Source organism: Nematostella vectensis, chromosome 12 (genome assembly GCF_932526225.1).
Source record: "Nematostella vectensis chromosome 12, jaNemVect1.1, whole genome shotgun sequence".
NCBI lineage: Eukaryota > Metazoa > Cnidaria > Anthozoa > Actiniaria > Edwardsiidae > Nematostella > Nematostella vectensis.
This window is the reverse complement of record NC_064045.1, coordinates 12,923,442-12,949,292: the sequence shown is the minus strand read 5'-3', so window position 1 is coordinate 12,949,292 and position 25,851 is coordinate 12,923,442. Positions and strand designations below refer to the sequence as shown.

The following is a 25,851-nucleotide window of genomic DNA, read 5'->3' as shown; positions in this document are numbered from 1 at the left end:
TTGCTAAGGAGCGGTCGAGGTACAAGAGGGGTGGTACCATTTGAGTAACACCGCTGACGCTTATTGCAGACGCCATACTGAAAGAACAATCTCAAAATGGCGGAAACAAAGTGAGAGACAAAAAAACAAAGTATTGCAACTCTTGTTATTCGGAGCTGTGGCTAACGCTACTAGTTGTAGTACGCAACAAGATGAAAAAGCAATTCTATAGGGTCAAACAACTTGCAGATCAAAAAGTTGGAAGGTAGATATTATATTGAAAATTATGTTTTAATTCAATCGTCGGAGACGAAGGTCTCCCACCATTCGGCAAGTTAAAACAAACACAAAACAAATACAAGTCATTTCGCTATTGTTTGACTCTTACTGGGTGTCAACGAAAGATTTTGGTATTATTAAGTATACACTAAGTATATTCTTTTTTATGCTGTTTGGAATTCTTTAATCGCAAATCTTTGCGGTGATTACCAAATATTTCACACGATCGTCTAGAACCGCAGTATAGAGCCTGACTAACCGCTGTTATCTCAAATATCCGAAACCATTTCCTAAATTTACCCAACTTTTTCATCCCCAGGGCCGAGAAGACAGAAATTCTATCCGTGGATCTGCAAAATGTATGTGATAATTTGAGAATTGATACATTTCATGGAAGATCGAATTTCAATTTAATTTTTCAGTGGGATGAAGTCGTGTTGTTTCCTGTGACTTACGAGTGATAAATGGATCTATTAATTAAGAATCATGTTATTCATCTGCTTGTAGTTATAAAGAGAGGCGCTGGGCGTAGTAAACGGCTGTCTTATAAGTCAAAAAGTTTATTTGGGCCAATTATATGTGTCAAAATGTTTGAGGGTGTGTTTGGGTGTGTTTGTTTTAAGTGAACTGATAACAAATAAATAGTGGTAATAATGCTTGTTGCCAAAGTTATACTTAAATAATCAATGCATGTAATTAGTATTGCAAGTTTGTACTCTCATACTGTTTTTCAACTGAATCTCTTTTTTGCAAGTTTAAATGACTTTAAATATTTTATTGCAATTAGCAGTTTTTAAACAAATTGACATTTTTAATGTATTGTTTAATCACCCCTAAACACATATATCAAGTCATGTTAAAGTTTGCCTGCTATTAATTTTTTTTAATTTCAAAATGAAACATCACAAGGGGAACTAGAAGTTGTCTTATGTTACTTATTTCACTTTCTATGTGATAATTATTTCTACTGTCAGGGTTATAATATAATCTTGTGACTTTTGAACGATTTTTTTTATTTTGTGTTAGTGTCCAAAGGGGTCTTGTTTAATCACCCCTAAACACATATATCAAGTCATGTTAAAGTTTGCCTGCTATTAATTTTTTTTAATTTCAAAATGAAACATCACAAGGGGAACTAGAAGTTGTCTTATGTTACTTATTTCACTTTCTATGTGATAATTATTTCTACTGTCAGGGTTATAATATAATCTTGTGACTTTTGAACGATTTTTTTTATTTTGTGTTAGTGTCCAAAGGGGTCTTAAATACAACCTTGTTTAAGCTAGAGTGTCAGTCAAAAAGCAAGTGTGTGTGCACCCCCTTAACTTCTAAAGAGTGAATCCTATTTGTCAATCAATTCAAGACTGATTTTGTTGATAGCAGTCTAATCCAGAATTTCGCGCCTGGTGGCATGTTAATAAAGGTAGTACAGTAACACCTGTTTGATGTTTTTGTGTTTAAGGTTGAAAAGACCGTTGATAAGATCAAGACGGCATGCCAATCAGCAAGCAAACGAATTTCTGCGTCTATGCAGGGTTCAGGCAGTGACTTTGAAAGACGTCTGGTAGGAAAGTGAATGTTACAATATTGTTTATACTGACAGTTTCTTTTTACTTATGTTATTGCACTTAATTTTTCCCTTTAATATAAGTGTGAAATCTGATTTCCACTTAGATGAAGATCAAATGTCAAAAACTTTTAAACCTACCTAATTCAATGAAGCCACAGTATTGCTTTACTAAAAATTTCTAAACCAATCAATTTAATGTCAGGCAAAGGAAGAAAACATGTTTTTGAATAGAGAAAACCTGAATTTTAATGTACTCTAGTATTGTATTGTAGTTGTAGTTATAGTATAAATATTTTGAAAGTATTGGATAGGGTTTGTCCAGCCAAAACTATTTGGTGGGCACTTTGTCTTCTATACAAATTAATAATGTTTTTGTGAAAGCAATTGTTTGGAATTTGATTAGACATTTGAACTTTATTGCGCACAAGCTTTTAGACTCTTTGCTTTCAGTTTGTCTGATTTTGATTTATTTGTAGGCTATTAGGTATTTTAGAGCCAAGGGCAGTCAGGATGATATTGCTATGTTGGGAAGTGATCTCGATAAACCAGATACTTTTATGGTAATAAGATTCTTTTCTATTTACCTGTGCATCTTTAATGATGATAATATTGATCATTGCTCCTCTGATTTTATTAAATACATATTGGCAGTAAGGAATTGATGTTATCAGCAAAAAATGACTTAAACAAGGATCTGCGGTATAAAAGATGGACGCCTGTTCCAAGTCATCATTACCACTAGACTTTGTCGAGAGCAGAGCTCCATGAAAAGAAGCAAAAGAGATATGATCAAGTTCGAAATAAGGTCTTAAACATCAATGGTACAAATACAACTTTATTTTCAATCTTCTCTGGTGACTGGACAGATAAGAAATAGAGAATTGAGCGATTTTGAAGCAAATAAGCTTTCAGGTTTCGTTATTTTCAGGCTTGGGCTGAAGAATAGCGTCATTTCAAATGAGCACACACTTTTTTTAAATTAAATTTTCAATTACATTTCTTGTCGTTGTTGCCGTAGAAAACTACTCCTAAAAAGCTCCCTGTTATTGCCTTGTGTATACAGAACATTATTTTAAACTAACAGAGCTCTGCAATTGACGTGGACTAGCGAGAATGACGACTTGGACCAGGTCCACACCTTTGATACCAAATGTCCTAGTTTAAAGCAGATTTATAATTTTACAACTGAAGTGTTGACATTGAATTTACTCTGCATATTAATTCTTTACAAAAGAATGCCTACAAGTACCCTTTTATCTTAATTTGTTGTATGATAGTAAATGAACAATAAACACAGGATAAACAATTTATGTTGTGTCTAAAGTGCTTACCAAGCTGTTATGTGATTGATCAATTATCTAGCTGCTCTGTCAAGCAGTTGTCTAAAAATGGGAAGTAGATAATCATTCTATATGACTCACAAGATGTTTAATCTAATTTAATTGATGTCCAACACCTAATATGGCTTTATATGCTGACTTTTAGATTTTTATATAATGTAGCCTGGTTCTCAGCATAGCACGTAACGCCCTTCTGCCCTCGGCCTTTGCTAGTTGCAATTTGTTAAGCTGATGTGGAAGATAACGCAAGCACGTCTATAGATGGTGTCTTTAATAGATAGATGATGCTGATGATGATAGTGATGATTGCCTCTTGATTTGCTCTCATTACAGAGAAAACTGAACCAGACTGGACTTGCAAATAGTATGCTGGAATCTAGCAATCAGCTAGGAGACATGTCCCTTTTAGGGTACGCTTTCATTTAGAAATTATGCATTTCACATTTGCCCAGGTGTGCCAGATATTATTGGAGGTTTGAAACTATTTGTGTTTTTATTTCAGAATGGTTTTATCACAGACAGGAGAAGCACAACTTTCAATTGCTCGAAGTCTGTGTGAATTTGAAATGTCTGTTGAGAAGAATGTAATGATTCCTATGACAACAATACTTGAGGTATGACCCACTATAGAAAACTATGATTTACTGTACATGTAATCTCTGAGAATTAAAGCCGCATTATCACCAGTTTACTTCCAGAGAGCTACCAGAGGGCCTCGGAAGCAATGCCTCGTTAGTATTTAAATAGTCACTAGAATTGTACTACAGTAAATAAGAACTATTAAGTAGTAACTATTTAGATTTTATTTCATGGACATAGTTTAAGGCAGCATTGTCACCAGTTTACTTCCAGAGGTCCGACATAAACCTCAACCATTAAAAGACACAGGAATCTATTAGAATATGAGATATTTAGTAATTAAGATATTTAGTAATCAGTAAACTTTGGTCATTTGTCAGATTTTTGAAGTTTTACTTCTGTATTTGGATAAAAATGTTATCATCATATGGAAGATTTCAGGATTTCAGAGCCGGATCTAGCTTTTCGCTAGAAGGGAGGGGTTTAGACCCCCTAAACCCTCCCCCTAGATCGGCTACTGTACTTGTAGCATATCAAAACTGTTACTGTATATCTGACTGTTGTGGCGGTTGCAATGGCCACTCAGAAACTGATCCAGACATCCCTGATATAAATTAAGGGATCTGAACCTTATATGATGCATGGGGAGGGGGTAATTTTTTTGTTACATATGGCTTTCTGGTAGCCCAAAGGGGAGGGGGGGGGTGTTTAGACCCAATAAACCCTCCCCCTAGATCGGCTACTGTACTTGTTCCATATCGAAACTGTTACTGTATATCTGACTGTTGTGGCGGTTGCAATGGCCACTCAGAAACTGATCCAGACATCCCTGATATAAATTAAGGGATCTGAACCTTATATGATGCATGAGGAGGGGGTAATTTTTTTTGTTACATATGGCTTTCTGGCAGCCCAAAGGGGGGGGGGGGGGTTTAGACCCCCTAAACCCTCCCCCTAGATCCGCTACTGTACTTTTTCCATATCGAAACTGTTACTGTATATCTGACTGTTGTGGCGGTTGCAATGGCCACTCAGAAACTGATCCAGACATCCATGATATAAATTAAGGGATCTGAACCTTATATGATGCATGTCTTTATCTGCAGAATGACATCCCTAATATCTATCAAGCTAAAAAGAAGCTCTCCAAAGCAGCACTTGAGATGGATACATGTAAGTCCCGTTATCTGGCAGCTCTAAAAACCTTTCAGGGTGCAAGCAAAGATCCCTGGGGGGCACAAAGCAAAGCTGACGCCCTGAAGGAAGAACTTGAAAATGAGACCGCGAAGTTTGAAGCATGTCAGGTGAGTTGCTGTATTACTTCATACAATATCCAGAGTCTTGAGTACACAGATCTCTCTTGTATCTTTCCTCTATAAAATTAATGTCTTCAGCTCTGTTCAGGTTGTCAAATGTATAATCAGTAAGATAATGGTTTGTTTATTACAAAGATATTCAGTATTAACATGCTATTCTGTTGTTCTATAGGATGGGTTTACCACAGAAGCTCTCACCTTTGTTGCCAGAGAAGCAGAATTTGCTGAATGGATGATTAAGGTACATTTTAGAGTATATAGTGTGTTATCCTCCCCCACCCTCCCCTCCATGTCCCCCCTCCCTTTACTGCCTACATCCCCCTTGTTCTCTTTCCACCAAAAAAGTGCCTGTCTTTCCTGTCTCTTTCCTCTATCCCTCTTTTCCTTATGACCACACCTTAAGTAAAGGGTTGGTTATCACACCCTAGGATAGTTGGCTTGGTAAAGTAATGGGACAGGAACATTAGATGACCACACCCACACCCTAGCCCAATAGTGGTATGGATTAATACGCTCAAGGTTTGGGCTTCACCCTCTCTTAGTTATAGTATAATTGAGCCCAGCCATATTTAAACATTTTTTATTTCCTCTCCATTCCATGCAACAGTTTATAGAAGCCCAGCAGGAATACCATAAAAGTGCATCGATGATCTTACAGGATGTTCTTCCCCTCTTGAAAACCCAAGTTGGTGGGTATTTTAATACTCTTATACACTTAAACACGAAGGATAAGAACATTTGACGTCTTTTGAATTCAAACCCAAGCTCAATGGCTTGTTCTCAAAGCAGGTAGATAAATGTCATATAGACTAGTGTCACACAGAAATATAAAAAAAACTTGACATGAAACCAAGAAGCATAAAACCATGAACATGCACTTGCAAAAATATTGGCCGAGATTGGCTTGAATTTGGATTATTGGCCATTCTCTGCACTCATGAATTTTATATTTTCGCCAACTGTATTTATTGGTACATGAAGTCTATGGATTGTTAAGCTATCTGTTTGCTGCTTACAGAAAGCTTATTGTTACATGCCGTGTAAAGTTCATTGTTAAGCGCAGTGTTCGGTTGTTAAACCCCCTGCTTACTTCTTGCAGAAAGTTCATCGTTACGCTCAGTGTTCGGTTGCCCTCTTGAGGAGCACCTGAAAGTCCAGCGTCGGTCCATAGCGTTCGTCCTAGAAGAGTGTCTAACTTATCTCCACGAAGAGGCCCTACAAGAGCAGGTGAAAAGCGATTCTAGATGAGCGCTACCATGGCCAATACTGTTTTAAAAACGTACTGCTTGTTTTCCTCGTTGCAGGGGTTATTTAGAATGGCAGGGAGCTCTGGGAAGATTAGAAAACTCAAGGTACTTTCTGCATCTCTTTTGTCAATTGATAGCACCGTGTTTTTGTGTGCACTTTCTTGAGACGAATTTATGATGTGGCGCAACTTGACAAAATGCGCATTAAAAGGCGTTCACATAATTGAGGTGTTTCTTTCTAAATCCACTGTTCAGGCAGCCTTTGATGCCGGAATGGTCGATTTAACAGAGTTCGATTGTGATGTTCACGCTATCACAGGTAAGAGAGTTTTCCTTTTTCCTTTGCACATTAAGTATTCGCGGTGTTGCGGTTTTGCCTTAAATCTGGCGCGGTTTTTCGGTTTTTTGTATTTTATTCCGCGGTATTGCGGTTTCTCTAGACTGCACGGTTTACGGCTATTGACTTATTTTGACGGTTTTGCGGTTTTTGGCGTTTTTCTGTGCGGTTTCTGTGCGGTTTTCGCACCCCAACCCCCCCCCCCCCCCCTTACGCCCCCCTTCGAAAAACCACCCGAAAAGAGAGAGACGGGTGCCTTGTCCCAGCCGTTCTTAATGAGTTTGCTGTGGTTGGTAAGATTTGTGACGTTTCAGGCTCCACGCTGCCTCACGTTTTATCTTCATGAACAAGAAACCCGAGTCATTCTAATTACCATGCTTAAACGCCGGACAAACGCACAAGCTATTCTGTCCATACTTTGTGCTGATTTGATGTCTCCTGTGCAGGAGTACTTAAGCAGTACCTTCGCGAGCTACCAGAGCCCTTAATGACCTTTGCCCTCTACGACGATTGGATCCAGGCTGCCAGGTAACTCGCGGGTTGAATCATGGGATACTTGCAGTCGTACGCTGGGACATAGGATATCATATGCGGGGTAACGGGACATAGTTTACAGGCTACGGGATATCACGCGGGTAACGGGATTTTCCTAATGGGATATAGGATATCATATGCGGGTAACGGGACATCGTTTACAGGCTACGGGATATCACGCGGGAATCGGGATTTTCCTAATGGGATATAGAATATCAAATTCGAATAACGGGATATCTCTTACGGGCTACGGTATATCACACGCGGGCAATGGGATTTTCCTAATGGGATATAGGATATCATATGCGGGTAACGGGACATCGTTTACAGGCTACGGGATATCACGCGGGAATCGGGATTTTCCTAATGGGATATAGAATATCAAATTCGAATAACGGGATATCTCTTACGGGCTACGGCATATCACACGCGGGCAATGGGATTTTCCTAATGGGATATAGGATATCATATGCGGGTAACGGGACATCGTCTACAGGCTACGGGATATCACGCGGGAATCGGGATTTTCCTAATGGGATATAGAATATCAAATTCGAATAACGGGATATCTCTTACGGGCTACGGCATATCACACGCGGGCAATGGGATTTTCCTAATGGGATATAGGATATCATATGCGGGTAACGGGACATCGTCTACAGGCTACGGGATATCGCGCGGGAATCGGGATTTTCCTAATGGGATATAGAATATCAAATTCGAATAACGGGATATCTCTTACGGGCTACGGCATATCACACGCGGGCAATGGGATTTTCCTAATGGGACATAGGATATCATATGCGGGTAACGGGACATCGTCTACAGGCTACGGGATATCACGCGGGAATCGGGATTTTCCTAATGGGATATAGGATATCAAATGCGAATAACGGGATGTCTCTTACGTGCTACGGTATATCACACGCGGGCAATGGGATTTTCCTAATGGGATATAGGATATCATATGCGAATAACATTAAGTTTTTTTTACTGGCTACGGTATATCACACGCGGGCAATGGGATTTTCCTAATGGGATATAGGATATCATATGCGAATAACATTAAGTTTTTTTTACTGGCTACGGGATATCACACGCAGGTTATGCGTCATCACACGCAGGTTACCGGATATCACACGCGGGTTACGAAATATCACATGCGGGTTACGGGATATCACACGCAGGTTACGGAATATCACACGCAGGTTACGAGACATACAACGTAGGAAATGTAATATCACCTCCGGGTTACGGGATATCACACATGGGTAATCGTGTATAGCGCACGCGGTCCGCGGTACTTGCACATTGAGTTCTCTACTTTACTCCCTGACACGGACCCTTCATTTCCGGTCACAGTATACAGGATAGTGGTGCGAGGTTGCAGGCATACTGGGGACTCGTGGATAAGCTTCCTAAAGCGAATAAAGACAATCTGAGGTGAGATATAGCCTATCCTATGCATATTTAAATTAAGAGAGCCTCTAAATATTCTCTGCACTCTTTCAAATGTCAAGTGATAGATGACTTGGCTCAAGGTCAGATTATATTGACATGGTAACATCACCACAACTGTCTCCTTCTGATGATTTGATATTGCAATTGTTACTAGATAAAAAAAATTTAAAAATTATATAATCCTTATAAGGAACTAAGGAACTTGGGAACTTGGGGGCTTTTAGTAAGCCTACATAAGTTCAACATATCAAATTTAGGGCAAAGAAACAAAGCAGAAAGGTACCCCCGTGTCTCGACCGGGGATCGAGGCCGTTCCAGCAGAGGTGAGAGACCCCCATACGTTGTAGCGAATTGAAGACCGGGCTACCTGTGCCCCCACCTGTGCCCCCGCCCTCATGTCACGTTATCTGACGTTGTCACAGGTACCTGATCTGCTTTCTTGGTAAACTGGCGGACTATAGCGAAGTTAACAAGATGACAGCGAGCAACATCGCCATCGTCATTGCGCCCAACATCATCTACTCCGAGCAGGACACGTCAGATGCGTGAGTAAAACACACAGTAACGCAACCTAGCGTGACACAGTAACGCAACACATTGCGCCCAACATAATCTACTTCGAACATGACACATCAGTTGCGTAAGTACTTCTTTTGCTTTTCATTTTCTTTACAGTTTGTTAATGTATTTCCTTTAAGTTCAAATGATTTTACTTTCGCTTAAATGACAGTACATCGGCGTTAATGTTTGTAATTTTGGCTAAAATGACTGCGTATTTCTCGGTAATGAAAAGCAAAAGGCGTAAAACACACATAGAGGAACGCAAAATACCTAGCGTGATACATTGCACATTGCTTCCAATATCGTCTACTTCGAGCATCACACGTTAGATGCTTAAGTCAAAATACGCATTGTGTGACAAGGTAACGCAATACATCTAGCGTGATATTGTAACAACACATTTATTATCATCTACTCCTAGCATTACACCATTACACGTAGATAAAGCGCGGTACCTAGCTTGATAATTAGCCTAACAACCCAACACCAAAGGGAATAATTTCATTGAGCATCTCTATCTTGAAATTTTCGCTAGTAGTATGGTAGGTACCGAATTTCCTTTTTTTTCTGGCAATTATTTCTACCAAATGCGGACACCTGCTTACATTTATGCTCATTTGTTGTTTGTAGCATAAATTTGCATCACACTGGTGTCCAGTCTTCTATCGTCGAAGCGCTGATTCAACACCACAGCTGGTTCTTCCCTGAAGGTATGCGCACTCACCTTTATTGTTTGAACACAGGCTTCCCACCCGTGTCAGTGAAGGGTTTCTAAGGACCTACGAATTCACGCAAATAAATATCTATGAGTTTATATCGTCATGCTCAAATTCATGAATTTCATGCTGCTCAGATTGGAAATGCAATGATACATTATGTGTTGGAACTTATCAAGCTATATCGCCACGAACCTGCTCGAAAGCTGTGTTCTCCCAGCGACTTTAAAATAAATATTGCTTGCTCTTGTAAGTTCCTGCACAACTATAATTGTGGTACCTGGGAACTGAACTTTTCATTTTCCCTAGATTCACCGTTTTCTCTATAAAGCATTTTGTTGTTTATTTATTATTTCTAGGAGTCGACTTTTTCCGTCCTGCACATGTCAGCACGAACGGTTCCTCGCCGGCGAGCGCATCCCCCACCCCTCCCCGATTCGAATCTGCTAACGACGCCTCTGCGGATCCTGGGGCTACCAAACAAGCCCCTGTAAGGGAGGGGATGGCAGGGAAGGAAGTGTCGACTGAGGAGTTCCAAAGCGTCACTGGAGGCTTGTTAGACGAGGTCGTGGACATGATCAACAAAAATAACGACTCCGAACCGTAAGGAAACCATTCACCAATTGCACTTTACTATTTATTAATTGCAGTTATTCTTGCAATTAGTTTGATCTTGATACCACTAATCAACAAGAAATTCTTGGCTACAGAACCGAGGGACTAATTTGAATTCTCAAAATCAGGCCCGTACCCAGGACTTTTCTTGGGGGGGGGGTGCGAAATCCGAAGGGGGTGATGGGGGAGAGTGATTTCTCTGATAATACTCTGACCACCGCCGAAAAAAACAAAAAGGGTTTTTTTTTTGCTTTTGCATATATCCACGAGACGTTTATTGTCGGATTTGACTAAATACCAGAGTGATCTAGCTTATGCTTTATAGTTTTGTCTACAAATAGCACGACTATTAACACATGAAGAAAACGTTGTCTTTTTGGGGGTCTGGTACCGAGAACACTTAGTTTCTTTTCAGGGACCTTCTCAATTAACTAAAGATGGTCACAGTAACTTTTTTTCTCTTCTGGTTACAAGTCTTAAAGTTTACGAAGCCCCTGGGGTACGCTCACATTAAAAATTACAAGAATCAAATAAGGAATATATGAGCTTCCTTATTTGGAAGTGACCGCGTTTGGCAAAAAACGACAATTTTTGGCTCAGTTTTCTTTATATGGAACCGAAAGTGGACATTCGGCCGTTATAGGGGGGTGCGTTCGCTCCCCCTGCACCCCCCCCCCCCCCCCCGGTGAGATTTGATTTGATTTTTGTTAATATAATAACTTCAAAGCGAGCCTGAAATTTGAAAGGTATTTCTGTAGATCCAATTCAGACGAACTCTAAACTGCTAAAGCTATTATTTAAAACAACATGACCATATCTCCATAGTGGCCTTTTTTTATATAACATCTTGTTTGTGGCTGAATATAATGTTGTATTTGGTTGTATTTCTAAATTTCTAACTCCACAGCGAGGAAGGCAGGGCGACCACGCCTGATGCAACCAAGATTCCGCAAAACCAACAGGCACAGCCACCACTTCGTACCCACTCCAACTCGTCCAGCGCACCACAGGCCCGTGGAGCCGCGCAATTCGTGACTACACAGGAAAAACCAAAGCGGCCCGCACCGACCCCCTCACAGACTCAGGTAAAAACTCATTGTTACATTACGACATTACAGGTTAGAGGACGGCAGTGTCGACATATACGAAACTTTTAGGACCGGAAAATAAGATCAGCTTAATGAGGTGCGTGTGGTTGATTTCAGGTCAAGTACATGGGCTCCACAAGTCCTGTCGCTACCAGTCCTCCTCCACACCCGCCCCCGCCAGCACATCACGTGAACAAGCCAGGAGTACCCCCTCCCCCTCCGCCTTCGAAGACAGGCAAATCGAAACCATAACACAAGCTGATAATAATAAGTGTAGGATATGAAACATGGCATTTGGGTGGGCTCTTATTACACACTTAATGAAGCTCTAGAACAAAATGTTATTCGATTTATAAATAAAATGTCAACTGCAACCGAAAAGACAGCTGACCAGCTGTTTTTTAAAATTGCCGCTGACCGTCTCATGTTTCCTTCTAGTAGACTTTCTTGGAAGCCTTCAATATAAAAATATATTTTTGCGGGTACAATGCAGGGAGAACTTATTCTGGATCTCTATTTTGATTAGCAAGTAAAAGAAAAAAACGGCTTCTGAAAATTACAAGAATTTTCAGTGATTTTTTGTGTAAAAATGTAAAAATTAGATAAGTAATGAAATAAGTTTCAGATAAAGTAATTACTACTGAGGAATTAGTTAGGTCTTTGAATTGTTGAATATTTTATTTTGTCAATGCATATTTCTGAATAAAAGTCAATAGTACATTTCTGTTTTTGTGTATTTTACCAGATACTAGGCATTTGTCTTGTCAAGCTCGTTCCCAGAGCCCACGTACCTTTATGCCAGCGGCAAGGTACAAGGCGGCTGGCACAAAGGTACGTGGGATAATTTAGGTCAACATTTTCGGATTCCGCTCCCTCCCCCCAGCGAGAAAAATCCTGGGTACGGGCCTGTAGCAATCTCGTTCCCAGTGTCCAGTATGCCAGCGGCACAAAGGTGCGTGGGGTTTGGGAACGAGATTGTCGTGATAGGTTTCTTGATGCAAACTGAGCATGCGTCCCGTTCAACCAACCACACGCTTTTCCACGTCATCTTGTTACCGAGAGCGCTGCATAAATAAGCTCTATAGCACTTCAGATATCAATACCCGGGTGTTATTCAGTTGTTTCTAGATGGTTCTTTAAGCTCTATAGCACTTCAGATATCAATACCCGGGTGTTATTCAGTTGGTTCTATATTTATCTGTGAGCTTTATAGCACTTCAGATATCAATACCCGGGTGTTATTCAGTTGGTTCTAGATGGTTCTTTAAGCTCTATAACACTTCAGACATCAATACCCAGGTGTTATTCAGTTTGTTCTAGATGGTTCTGTATCGGGTCCACCTCTGGTACTTTCTTAATTTTCACAACTTGTTGCTTGATGTTTTCTATGTCTTTCGTTTTCTGAAAAGGCTCGAGTTCCAATAAAGGTTTAAGACTTTCTAGTTTTATAGGCGGTGGTGGAGGAATAAATACTCTTTTCGCCGAAAATCTGAAAATTTGTCCTCTCAAATAACGTGTTGTACGCTTGAGTAAGAGTCTCTTGAAATCTTTACCCTTTACACTCCCGATAACATTCCTACTTGGCAAATCCGCAATCGGTGGTATTTTCCCGATTTCTATCATCTGGTCGCTGATAGGTGGAATAGAGCTCGGCTCTACAAACCCATACAGTCGGTTCCCAATCGGCTGAATTCGTGATGTAGGCGAAGCTGTCACGAAAAATTTTTCAATCGGTGGTATCGCCGTTGGCCTCAAAAATGACTTGGTTTTTACCATGTTCACTTTTGATATATTTTCCCCACTATCTTGTTGTTTTGTTAAATTCTTTATCATGTCTTGCACTTTCTTTACAAATGTATCTTGCGCCAGCATTTCGCCCGAGTGAACCGCGCTCTGATTGGTTGCTGTTGGTGGTACTCGATAGAAACCAGCGCTTGGTTGCCGCGATGTTGCCTGCAACTCATCGTCTACCAATTGATGAATCACGTCTAATTGCCCGTTTACAGGGTACAGCTCTATCTATGAACAACGATGCATCTTACGATCTGTGAGCAATTAAAATAGAGATGATTTCTGTAATCGAATTCGACTCACCTCTTTAAAAGATACGAGCAAAACAACCACGAGCATCATTTTGACTTTGGAAATTCGTTGCAGGTATATAGAACTGATAAAAATTGCTTTAAATCTTCCCTTTCTTTTTCATTGTTTGGGGAAGCCAGTGCTTCGATGTTTAAATTTTATAAAAGTCTCCATTTAGGTGGCTGGGATTATGGCAGATTTTATTTATAGATCATGATGACATTAATAATGTAGCCAGCCAACGAGAAAGAATTAACGCCACCAGCACACAGTCGCTATCTTCGGGTATGTAAAAATTATTTTGGGTTCCCTGTGGTAAATTTCGACCAAGTGCCTTTTACTATACTACGGGCTACCTGTTTTGATTTTCAAATGCATCACGCGGTTTACCTGTGGCTGAAAATTTAACATGGCGGACGACGAGTTCGACGAAGACTACTACACAGAAGTGATTCTCTCGAAACCTCCATTGGACCAAATCGATATAGCTCCTGTCGGTCGAGCCCGGGGTAAAATCCCGTTGGACTTGAACAAACTCCGTCTACCCAAGCGAGCGTTTGGTGGCGTCGACGATGGAAAGGCTGGAAGATCGCGAGGAAGAGGCGAAGAAATAAAAGCGCGCGCGTTGGGACACGCAGGACCCGCGAGAATTCCGCGCGAGAGACCAGGACAGAGGCATGAAATATTCTCGGTTGGTAGATGTTTGTCAAATGGTGGAGGAGGGGGGGGGGGGAGTGGAGGTCAGGGATTATGTGTGTGTGATGAGGGGGGGGGGGGAGCGTTATTCCAATCATTTGAGCTATAAAACATTTAGTGAAGGGGGTCTAGCCTTAATTTTGCATTCTTATTGGGGGCATTAGGTATTCCAATTTTATTTTGAGCTGAGGTATTGGGCATTTTGTGAGGGGTCTAGCCTTGTATTCTTATTGTGTAATCCCCTGTTACATGGATTTATGAAGATCTCTAGAACTCATAGCCATTTAACAAATTGTCAAGACTTTAGCTATTACTTGCTTCAATTGTAGAAGACAGCATTTCCATCATTGACCACACCAGCCACCAAAGGCACAGGCTACCCAATCAAAACAGTACAATCACAGTCAAAGCGAAAGAAAGATAACAAATCAGCTAAGACAAACAAGAAAGAGACAGATTCTGATTTAGCCTGGCCATCATTGCCTGTGTCTGAAAGCATGAGATGGGAAGATGATGAAGAGACGTTCCACGAAAAATCTAGCAATGGCCAGATGCCAAAGGGCCCCCAACAGGTAAAATAGCATTTAATTAAAGTTCTTAAAACCTTTCACTTATATCAATCTAGCCAAAACAAAGCATAGATAAACTTTCAAATTCTGAAAAGGGAATTGAATTTGATTAAAATTTGAATTTTCTACAGATCTTTGAAAATTTTCCTGGCCGTGCGAAAGGAGATTGAATCGAGTAAATAATTCCAAGTTTTGGCGGGAAAAACGTATTTCCCTTAAATCCATTAAAATTCAGAGACGGCAATGCCACAAAATATTGGCGAATTGTTTTCTATTGCAATGCTACCCACAATAAAGCAATAAAGAATAATTTAAAGTCGAGAATTGTATGCGAGAAAAGAAAATATTGTTTTGTTGTAGGTTTCAAAAACAGAGTGCGCTCGTGAGAATGTCGCCATTCTTGATTGCGAATGCAGCACGCGCGCACAATGCAAAAACAATTCAAAGACTAAAAAATATCTGCTAAATTTTTCAGATTTGTTTCCTGAAGTTAAATAATCATTTGACTACCAGGTTGAGATATAAAGATGGCGGTAAAAGTTGTAACCACCCAACGTTCTTCAGCAATAACTAAGAAGACATGAAAACGGGAACCGGTTTAGCGCGCGCATATATTATCTCTTGGTTGACATCTCGATCTACATCACAAATGACTGGACCCGGGCCTTTCAGTTCATGGCCTTTTTCCCGAAGGTTGACCAAAACACCTCAATGTTACATATTTGAGTTATTCGCGCGAACACATGTTTTATAGGGTCCATAAGAACCACATACCATTTGGAAGATGAAAATATAAAGAATTGACAAAGTCTATCAACTCTGAAAGGTTATATGGACTTTAAAGGATGCCAGTAAGAACAAGTCTTTTACACTCCCACACAACATCAAAACATGGAAAAGAACCATTTCCTTCAACTATTTCAAGCAAGTAGATTTCCTTGCTATTAAATATTGGTTATGAAGTATCGGAACTTCTTTCTGGCAAATTTACCATGACATGTCTCTGTATGAGAGAATGAATGATACCTCTTATAAATATACTGGTTTGCGTCAGCTTATGTTTTGTTGGAAAACAACATATCTATATTATAATACCCCCACACTTTTTCTTCTTCCAAGTTTTGTGAAATGTAAAGTTATTATTGCTAAAATTTAATTTTGTTTTAGTTTTGATTCAGCTTTTGGAAACTTTGCTGATGATCCCAAACCCTTTTAAAATCCTTTCTTTTCTACTGTAGAATGATGTCGCATCCGATGGTAAAGACCTTATTATTCAGAACCTTCCGAAAGGTATCCAGGAAAAAGTAAGTTCTCACATCAGCTTTTCCTTGTTTAGTTTTTCATAATTTAAATTTGATAAATGATCATCACAACACAGAGGACAATTGGCAGAGTGGTGCTTTTTCATTCGTGTACTTCTTATAATTAACTTAGCAGAGACTATCATTTCTCATTTTATGTTTCATATTATAATAGGATCTCAAAGAGCTTCTCCAACTCTATGGCAATGTCTTGGTGTGCAACATAGAGAGGGATTCAAATGGTGATAGTTTGGGAAGTGCTCTGGTCAGGTAAGAGAAGTAGCCTTGTGTGCCCCTTATCTTCATGTACTCTACCCTACAAATACTAACTTACCACCTGGGCAGCAGATGGGGATGAACAGGGGGGTGGTGCCCCCACTATTTTGAACAGGTGACATTTTCTTGCATGTGAATTCTAGTATTTCAGACTAAAGGATGCAATCAGATACATTATACAACCATTTGGGCACCTGAGCCCCCCTCCCCCATCCCCTCTATACACCATTTGTGACATTTCTGCTACCCCTGAACCAAGGATTTCTCAAAGGAGGGATACCATCCTGAACGAAGTGGTAGGCCTGAGATATTTAAGCTTTATGTGCAGCAGGCATGTACCGTTTTTACTCATGTATAATACGCACATATGTGTATTATGCACCTTTTTTGGGAAAATCACCTGGGGTGATTAACTTTCTGGGCATAGAATTCAACAAGAAAAGAAAGTGATCAAACATTAAACGTGCTGCTAGAAGCCTGTAAACCAACTCTCAAACTCTGCTGGTGATATTTAACTCCCAATTCTTGATTTTCAACTTGAGAATGTTGATAAGTTATGCAAGAAGTGAACTCGCCCGGGCCTGTGTCTGATGGTGAGAAAATAATTCATTTTTGTGTATGGAATTCTAACTTTAGCGGGGAGAAAAAATATTCTATGAGAAAAAGTATTTTAGAATCTATATTATTTAAAAAAATGAAGTCCTTTTAACGTTTCAAGCTAGAGAAAGATTGTTTTTTATTGTTATGAAATTTTTTAACATACCAAGTAAAAGTTTCATGTATAATATGGACCCCGTTTTCGAAGGCTATTTTGGCGTGAAATAAGTGTGTATTATTTATACGTGAGTAAATATGGTACACAGGAGGGTGCACAGGTGTACGCACCTCCTCTTAGCGGCCAAAAGTGCGTCATTTCTAGGTATCTTCAAATTCTATGCTTTTCCCATATCAATCAGCCAATCCTGGTTGAGTTATGCCCATGTACCAGTAGAGAACCACTAGTACCCTTTTTATTGTAAGAAGAAACAACATTTGGAGGTTGTTCTAAGCAAAAGGTGTCATGTTGTTGGATGATAGTCATGTTTGTTTTGGCAGGATATCCATGAAATTAATAAAGATTGACTCATGCCTTTTTCTAATAGAATGGAGTCAACAACAGAATGCGAGTGGGTTATCAGTTGCTATGACAACCAGGAATATCCAGGTAGTGTGGGAACTTCTGCAGCTATGATTACTGAACCAAGCTTTCTTTTGTGCCAACTCAATCACGTGCCCTTCCCCCAAATATTTTCAAAAATCATAAAACAATTACCAGTAGGGAAATGGCTGTGCCCCCATTGTTCTCTTAATGTTTGCCCCCAACCCCAATAATTTGAGACTTCTTATGGCTATGAGAATAATGCGACCAAAATAAGCCTATTGGAATAGATGCTTTCTCACATAACCTGGGCTATACACAGACAAGCATCTTAGAGTGGTTTTCAAAATCGTGTGTAACAAAATGTGATTGTTAAAGTAAAATAGTCAAGCTAGAGCCAAAGATAACAAAGACATTACAGTGTATTAGTACTAAATAAAGTAAATGGTATTTCACGGGATTTTGAAAACCACTCTGTAATCTATTACTTATACTGTAATATATTACTTATATTATTAAATTCTCTTAAAGAAATGAATTTTAGATGGGTGAGGTCAGTGTCACTAACTGTGTCATGTTGTCTTTATTTCAGGTTCTTCAGAGCGACTTCACTGCAAATTCCTTGGAGAATAATTGATAAAGTTTCAACTCGACCAAGGGGTACGATCGTGGGTACGATGACAATTAATCTTTTGCATCTTGACCGTTAAAATAGAAGAATGACATAAGTGTCTTATCCACTAGTGCTTTTACAAAATGATATTTCTGTTTCCAAAAGTCAAACCTCATTTAAAATCGTGAATTAACATGGTAAGGGATAAACTCAACATATTGTGTTATGGTATTGTTTCACTGATTTTTCGCTAATGTATATGTGTTTGTCTACTGTGAAGATTGAATATCCAATTAGTTTGTTAACTTGTAAACAAACTTGTTTATTCATAGACAAAGCTAATATAGGGTAAACTGTGTTTGCAACCCTTATCGACATTGTTACGATTTTCATGACTGATATTGTCAGCAAATGTTTACTGTACGCCATTTGTGTGAACCCAAGGGAAAATTTTTAAATATTAATTACAAAGAAACATGATTATGACTAAATCTGATAGTGGTTATACGCCTAGAGGAGCTATAAAACATTTAGCCAATAGATTTCAAGTTATTTATTCTATGTTAAAAAAAAAATAGTTTATTTATTGTACATAAGAAGATTATTAAAATGCTTGTACATCAAAACTCTAAATCTTAGTCCTTGACGCTAGTGAGGAGCTTGTCGGAGGACTGGCACGAGGTGGGTGAGGCAAAACACGTGCGCGCTCGTGTATTTACGGCCGTAGGTAGAAGATTAGTCCTTGTGTTTGAAGGGAAGAGCACTACCCGAAAGAAAGAAAAATTATTCTATATTCTTGCCATTTTTTTCATTTTGGCTTTCTGTGTTTAAGTGACCCGTGTGTTGGGGACGTTTCTAGTTCATTTATTACACTTCGATCTATACAAGTTGTGTCGCCATTTTGAATGTCGCCCTTCCTATGAGATTTCGCATCTCCAGACTGCATGCTCTCTCAATTATTAGAGTGATCAATTTAGATGCCTTTTATGTCTTCCTTTTATCTCCGGATTTGTAGTGTTTTGGCTTTTTACGTTGAAGTCGAAGGATGAGGCTCCCAACATGAAAGCATAGCATGAGCCATTGTCAGTGATTCGGTAATAGACCGATGAGTCAGATAGCGGGTATCCAGAACCCCCTCAATCCTATTTTGTTACCATGAAACTGTTGGTTTTTTACACACTTAGAAAATGATTGCTATTTTATGATCTATTTCCCTTTGGTTTCAATAAAGCCTACTCTAAGCGATAAAATGATTGCTATTTTATAATCCATTTCTCTTTGGTTTCAATAAAGCCAACTCTAAGCGATAACATGTATGCGCGTTCTCCCTTGGGCTTAATCTGGCTTTGGCCTTGACATGATGACCAGCGCTCATACAACCCCCTGAGAAGATAGTAGGGGTTTATTTTGCACTATTTGTCATATCTAGCACCTAAACCACAGCTATTTTTGCTGCGATATTGGATCAAACGATATTAACGTTCCTTTCCTCAAACAAAAATACTACCGACACCGACATTCGATAAATATATTCTCGATTGTGATTAATTTTTATTCCACCAAGAAAAAGAGAGCATTGGAATTTACCTTGGTCCTTTTTTAGCACCCAAGCGCATATCTTAAAATCTAGCACGAAAATGTTACAGCGTGACCACAACACGAAAACGACAAAAAAAATCTGACAATTAGAAATTTGAGTGGGACAACGCATGCTTTTAGTGTTTTTTTTTTTTTTTTTTTTTTTCCTGGTGTAGAAATTGGGTTAGTTTTTTTTTTCTTTATTTTTATTTTTTTTCTCAAATCGCGATTTTGTTTTGGGGGCGTCACAGTGTGTTAACATCAGCTTGGATTTTTTGTTTTGCTTTTCAACAGCATGCCACAATTTATTTGTATTTTATTAGACTTTGGATCTCAGCTATGAACTGTGTCATTGATTTTTTAGTATTTCCCATTACATAATTGATCAAACTTTGTGCTGTTTTGATTTACCCCTCTAATTTGCTCTAAGATCACCAGTGGAGTATTGTTGTAAATAGTAGGCCATTAATTTTGTAACAAAACGCTTATAATACTGTCTAGTTAAGTAAAATAAAATTTGTGTTTCTAAACCTAATCCCAATCCGAGATAGACGTTTTGTAGTGTCATTTTGCATCCTTCAAGCTTCTCTCAATCCACTTTCCCGCAGTCCCTTTTAACGTTTCCATTTCACCTTTTCCCGCCGAGTCCCCAGAAGGTCGAGCTAGAGTCTTTTTTCGAAGAACCAAGCGATGGGAAAGACGGCAAAGACGACCCACCCGACGTTTGTTGTCGACTCTTTTTCGGCGAGTTTCCGCTGTTTCCGGACAGCAGCGAGAATTGCCCGAGCCCTTCACTTGATGCATTCGAGCTTTTCTCGAACTCAAAGTGTTTTTTGAAGTCATCCCAGCGCGAATGAGGTTTTTCTTTCGGCGGTTGTGGATATTGTTCGCCTGTGAACGAAGCGACCCTTTCTCGTTGTCCTTTGATTTCATCACCAATTTTCTCAGTAGTCCGCTGAAGCTCGCTATCTTGCTCTTCGCTATGTCCAAAACTATCTTCCAAATTAACCATGCCTGAGAACATCTTTCCTGCCATTCCGGTTTAAGAAAAATCGAGAACCCTTTCCGCGTTTGTCTTCGGAAAATGTGATCTTGTTTAACATGTAAAAGCTTTAAATATGTCTTCTAAAAATATAATATTTTCGTTTGAACCCGCCAATAAAAACTTTTCATTTCCCATATGCCCGCCTCTTGGACTTTGATGTAGTAGACAATGCATTCATTAATTGGTTTAGGTCTCAAAATGTTCGATTATCAGAGCGGAAGTCTTTGCACCAATTGGTTCCCTTATTGATACTTTTGCCTCCTAGGTCTACTAAATAATTTCAAATTTTCAAAATTTAGAATAAGTCAAGAAGTGAGTTTTTTATCACTTAACATGATAAACCTTTTTTAAGAAATTACCTTCAAGTTCGTTCACACATTTCCTCTCACACGATTTTGTCCACGATTTTTACAGTTTGCAGTATTTCAGTATTTCGTGATGAATATTTTATATTTATTCTCCGTGGTCACGATTTTCGGTTGGAAAAAAGCAGGGTCTATTCAAACAGCGTGTGGCGACTTACATTGACAACATAAATATCAGAAGATTTAAAAACTAAATGAAACCTTGTAATGGAAAAAAACCCAAAACTGAGAATGTTATTTGTAAAGAAAAACACAGGTCTATATAACCGCCCATCGACATTAGTACAAGCGTTTGATATCGTGACAATGGATAAGTTTGTGTCTATCCTTCATTTAGATATACACAGCTTGCAAGGGTCTTAAGGCAATTAATATTTCACTAGGCCCCTCCTTCTAGTAGCAGGAATTTGCAGCTGCTCAGAGATATTCACTCCTTCCACCGGGAGGGAAAGGGGGGTATGGTCCGTTCTCACGGACCAAAAATGAATTTTTCACGTTTCACGGGTTGAAACAAACGGCATCAAGAAAACTACTATAATTGAACTAGAATAACGGAAATAAGCTAAATCGCGGTTCACAAATACTCAAAAGTGCTAACTCTCGTTTCACTGGGAGAGTGGATCACGTTTCACGGACATCACAATGAAAGATTTCACGTCAGTGAAAAATGGCCAAATCTTGTTTCACAAAACACCTTTTACCACCCTGTTTCTAAAAATCATTCTCACCACCTTGCATAATTACAATAATGATCAAAACACTTTTAATCGTGTTTATCAATATTTTTTAACTTTACCGAAAAAAAATACATTGATACCTTTTTATGAGTTTTAGATAAAAAAATTAGTATTGTTTATTAGCCTCCGGAAATTCACACGCATTTGCGTTGTTCCCGTATTTAAAAATCAGGCAAACTGAGTGCTTGTACCCAGGATATATTAGAGCATAATCCCCCCCAAAAAAATTGAGCAAGCAGGGGCCCCGCTGATGGAGGGGGGGGAGGGGGAGTGACTTTAGATTTCCCCTACATGACAAAATATTTCATACATTCTTTGTTGTTCACCCCCCTCCCTTCATTGATTTATAAGAAACCCTCTTCAAAAATACACTGCACAGCCCCTACAAGAGGGCTGTGCAAGCATCCCTTGGCTAGGACAGAGCGGCATTACAAAAAAAATAAACAAGCTAGCCAATTGGCCTCGAAAAAATCTTGAGCAGGAAAAATATGTTACCTTCCTGTTAGTCCCTAACTATTACCACTCTGATGGGTTTAGTTTACTCTGAAGGCTCATGACTGAGAAGATAAAGAAAAAATAACTCACACTTTTATTTGCCTAGGGAACGTTTTTTTTTTTATGCTGAGGTATCGCATATGTAAGCACAAATAGGCCAGAGCCAATAACTAGGGTTCATATAACTATGATTTATTAGTTACTTTGAGACTAAAAGTTGGTGAGCCAATCTAAACCAAATAAAGACATAGTTACAAATGGAAATCTACAAACGAAAATAAAGAACTGAAATACTCTAGTGTTTTGTCCTTTTCTAAACTGTGAAAATTTCATAATGAAATAGCCTGTGTCCAAATTAACCCACTTGGATAGCCGGCTAATAGGCTAATTATTAGAGAACAAATACCTTGAACCATTAGTATTAGTCTTATTTTTATGCCTTTCATTTTTATTAGCCACATCAAGTAGTTTGTTTGCATTGTGCAGAGTGAAAACTAGGCCCTGTGCAATTGTTACCAGCCATTATCAGATACTATTGTTCTTGTCAGTCCCTTAGCCAATCAGCTCCTTGTATTAATTCAAGGTGTTGTTGTGTCTTCATTTATTATTTCACTCCACTTTCCAATATGCTTGCAGTTCATATTTTGGCTGATGACCCTGAAGAATTTGTTGATTTCTCAGGTCTGGTACAGACACCTTGAGGGCTTGCTTTATCTTCTCTATGACATTCCCACTTGCAGAGAGAACAAGCCATAGAAACAACAGGCAAGTGGTACAAAACAATGAGATGCAAGTGACACAAAACAGTGTAACAGCCAGAAAGCAACAGGCAATGGAAATTAATGTTCCTTCCACCATTATGAACCCAAGAATGGTGAACATCAGTGTTGTGCACACAAAAGTCATGAAAAGTACCAATGGTAGCACTGACAGTCCAGACACAATACCCAAAAATAACGCAGTGCCCGGGTACTGATTAGCAAAGTGTAGGAGAGGCATTGCTGTCTTCTGAAGGTCAAGGCTATTCCAGTTATTGGCCAAGAAGAGGTAAAGATCACTGGACTGTCGGATTGTTTGTGTTCTGCTCGGGCTGTTGCTGGACATCTTTGCCTGGGAATGGTATGAATGAGACATGAGAGAGGTGCATGTATTTATATTAGCTTGTCATGTGCTATTTTAATCCAGACTACCTGGCAGACTGTGTTAGCCAATATGAAAAAGGTCATGACCTTTTACACACACTGGCACCTTTTCAAATACAGATACTAGAAAATTTGGCAGAAATATAGAGAAATATAAAAAGCACAAACCTAAACATAGCTGAATCATTTTACAGCCTAAAATGATAGTTATTTGAAAATGAAAAATCAAATAAACTGTTTATTAGAATCACATCTTTTTTTTTTCTTATCTAGACAACAATACATGAGACATGCATTTGATGCAATCTAGCATTGTGTAAGAAAGGTGAAACATGAGCAGACCACAATAATGTCAGCAAACTATTTCTCTTCACAGCAGTAGAATATTTGCAATAAGGCAGCAAAATCTAGAATTGTTTTATGAATATTTTTTTAAAGACAGCAAGATCTAGAATTTTTCCAGGGTTTTTTCCAGGGTTAAAAAGTCATACATGACCAACTACACCAGGAACACAATAGGATAATCTTATAGATTAACTTTCTTATTAAATTACAGAACTTCCTACTACTGATGGAGAAAATAAAATTTTGTGAAAATTAATTCCTGAGTTCATTCGGTGTAGTTCATTCGGTGTGTAGCCCCCTACCTCAAACTATGTTTTAAAGAAAATATTTTTTTTTTCAGTTTCAATGTTAGATTCATCAATTTTTTTTTTTTAAATAAATGCAGACCACACAGTTTTCTTTCTTTAACTGGCATTGAATTAGAGCAAGTCATGATACTTGTGTGTTACTTGTGTGTTTATGAAGTTCTCATATGAAATAAACAAAGGCTTACATATCTTTTAAAAACGAAGTTTCATATAAGAAATACTTTGATTTGTATTCGGATAATGTGTTGAACAATTAAGGATTATAAAAATAGGTAATTATTATTATATATCACGTCTTTAGAAACATTACAATATAGGTCAGGTTGTGAAAATAATACTGTCTATTGTTTCCCATGCTATTAGTCCAAGGTTCATGCATTGCATTACCTTTGTGGCTATTTTTATACCGGAAAATATAGGCACTTAGAACTACAAACAAAGACAACGTAAGCCTCCAGATACAAAAGATAAAAAACAAATCATACTTCTTGACATAATGGCAAAATAGATTTTTATTAATCGCTAAAGGACATTGCTTAATTTAGTTTAATATATTTTTGTTTCTTTTACTTGAAAAGAAAAGAGATAATAAAAAAATACGTGCCTGGTTTATTTTTTGACTGTGACAAGAGATAAGCAAAGAATAATGAAGTCAATAATCTTAAATGCAAATCATAAGCTAAGCTTATAACGTTTCCCCACAGAAGGACAATTTGAATTTTGCAGCTGCGAAATAATTTAGACCTTAACGCTATGATACATTTTAATAGAAGAATCGGAAAAGCCTAGACTTTGTTATTGGTAAGGATCTGATAAGTTTACTTGCTTATTTTAAAAATTTCGAGTTCTAATAAGAAACCTCGACCGAAAAAAAAATTGCACTGCGAATCAAGGTTATGTAGTACTTACCTTTTTCTTAGGACTGCCCATCCGCATTGATGCTAGCGATGTAAGGGAAGTTTTCGTAAGTTTTTTTTTATCAGAGTTCGCGAACCTTTCGTCAATCCTCATGCATGGTTTGGAACGAAAATTATGATTTACAATGCATGCCGGGAAAGTTGTGCCAGGTCCACAGGTAAACCACTGCAGTAACAGGTGCACCAAAGAGATCCCACAAGATAGTTACTGGTCTCTGGATATTGTTGTACAGGTTGCAGTACGTCATGTAAAGCTATCAGAAGATTTCACCACATTGGAATAATGCACCACAGACAAAACAATGGTAAACAGGACGGGAATAAAATAGAACAATGTGGTAATCCAGCAGATCCTGTTATAATCCTGACAATCAGCACATCAAAAAAATAACGTTTTTTATTATGCTAGCAAAGCTTTGTTACGAAAAGGGCTAAAAAATCATACCTTTTTCACTAAGTTATTAATAAAGTTTTGCCCACAGAGTTGACAATTATTTCCCAAAGTTCCGTGAATACCTCTCAGTACGTAATTCGCGTGTTCGCTAAAGTTGCCATCGATCAACACTCTATAGTGATACCCTATTGCCGGAAAGCCCTACTTCTAGTGTTGTCTGAAAAAAAA

At 38.7% G+C, this 25,851-nt stretch overlaps 4 protein-coding genes across 12 annotated transcripts; 2 read left to right on the top strand and 2 right to left on the bottom strand.

Annotated features, from left to right (window-relative positions):
* Window positions 1-9: 9 nt before the first annotated feature.
* LOC5520206 (rho GTPase-activating protein 44) lies at window positions 10-12,342 on the top strand. 2 transcript variants are annotated; one of them, XM_048719899.1, is made up of 19 exons: window positions 10-244; window positions 578-617; window positions 1,721-1,822; window positions 2,305-2,388; window positions 3,502-3,578; window positions 3,671-3,782; window positions 4,854-5,051; window positions 5,236-5,304; window positions 5,671-5,752; window positions 6,163-6,290; window positions 6,368-6,415; window positions 6,566-6,629; window positions 7,094-7,175; window positions 8,544-8,624; window positions 9,065-9,187; window positions 9,834-9,913; window positions 10,279-10,522; window positions 11,442-11,619; window positions 11,740-12,342. In XM_048719899.1, the coding sequence occupies exons 1-19, from the start codon at window positions 192-194 to the stop codon at window positions 11,872-11,874; spliced, it is 1,980 nt and encodes a 659-aa protein (XP_048575856.1). In that variant the 5' UTR covers window positions 10-191; the 3' UTR covers window positions 11,875-12,342. The 2 variants fall into 2 exon arrangements, with proteins under 2 accessions (XP_048575856.1, XP_048575857.1); XM_048719900.1 differs by lacking the exon at window positions 2,305-2,388 and having other exon boundaries at window positions 13-244.
* On the bottom strand, window positions 12,282-13,903 carry LOC116603611. Its single transcript, XM_032365114.2, has 2 exons — window positions 13,717-13,903; window positions 12,282-13,641 (listed from the first exon to the last, which is right to left on the bottom strand). The coding sequence occupies exons 1-2, from the start codon at window positions 13,753-13,755 to the stop codon at window positions 12,925-12,927; spliced, it is 756 nt and encodes a 251-aa protein (XP_032221005.2). The 5' UTR covers window positions 13,756-13,903; the 3' UTR covers window positions 12,282-12,924.
* A 74-nt stretch (window positions 13,904-13,977) lies between these two features.
* On the top strand, window positions 13,978-24,260 carry LOC5520205. 8 transcript variants are annotated; one of them, XR_007305246.1, is made up of 8 exons: window positions 13,978-14,395; window positions 14,730-14,972; window positions 16,208-16,273; window positions 16,446-16,540; window positions 17,689-17,750; window positions 18,277-18,356; window positions 18,937-18,978; window positions 23,258-24,260. XR_007305246.1 is itself a non-coding variant. In XM_032365112.2 (7 exons), exons 1-6 carry the CDS (start codon window positions 14,114-14,116, stop codon window positions 18,315-18,317), a joined length of 789 nt encoding a protein of 262 aa, XP_032221003.2. In that variant the 5' UTR covers window positions 13,978-14,113; the 3' UTR covers window positions 18,318-18,344; window positions 23,258-24,260. The 8 variants fall into 8 exon arrangements, 4 of the variants coding, with proteins under 4 accessions (XP_032221003.2, XP_032221002.2, XP_032221004.2 ...); XR_004290698.2 differs by having other exon boundaries at window positions 23,199-24,260; XR_007305245.1 differs by having other exon boundaries at window positions 18,277-18,978.
* LOC125557364 lies at window positions 22,689-25,374 on the bottom strand. Its single transcript, XM_048719901.1, has 2 exons — window positions 25,222-25,374; window positions 22,689-23,627 (listed from the first exon to the last, which is right to left on the bottom strand). Exons 1-2 carry the CDS (start codon window positions 25,321-25,323, stop codon window positions 23,127-23,129), a joined length of 603 nt encoding a protein of 200 aa, XP_048575858.1. The 5' UTR covers window positions 25,324-25,374; the 3' UTR covers window positions 22,689-23,126.
* Between the last annotated feature and the right edge of the window lie 477 nt (window positions 25,375-25,851).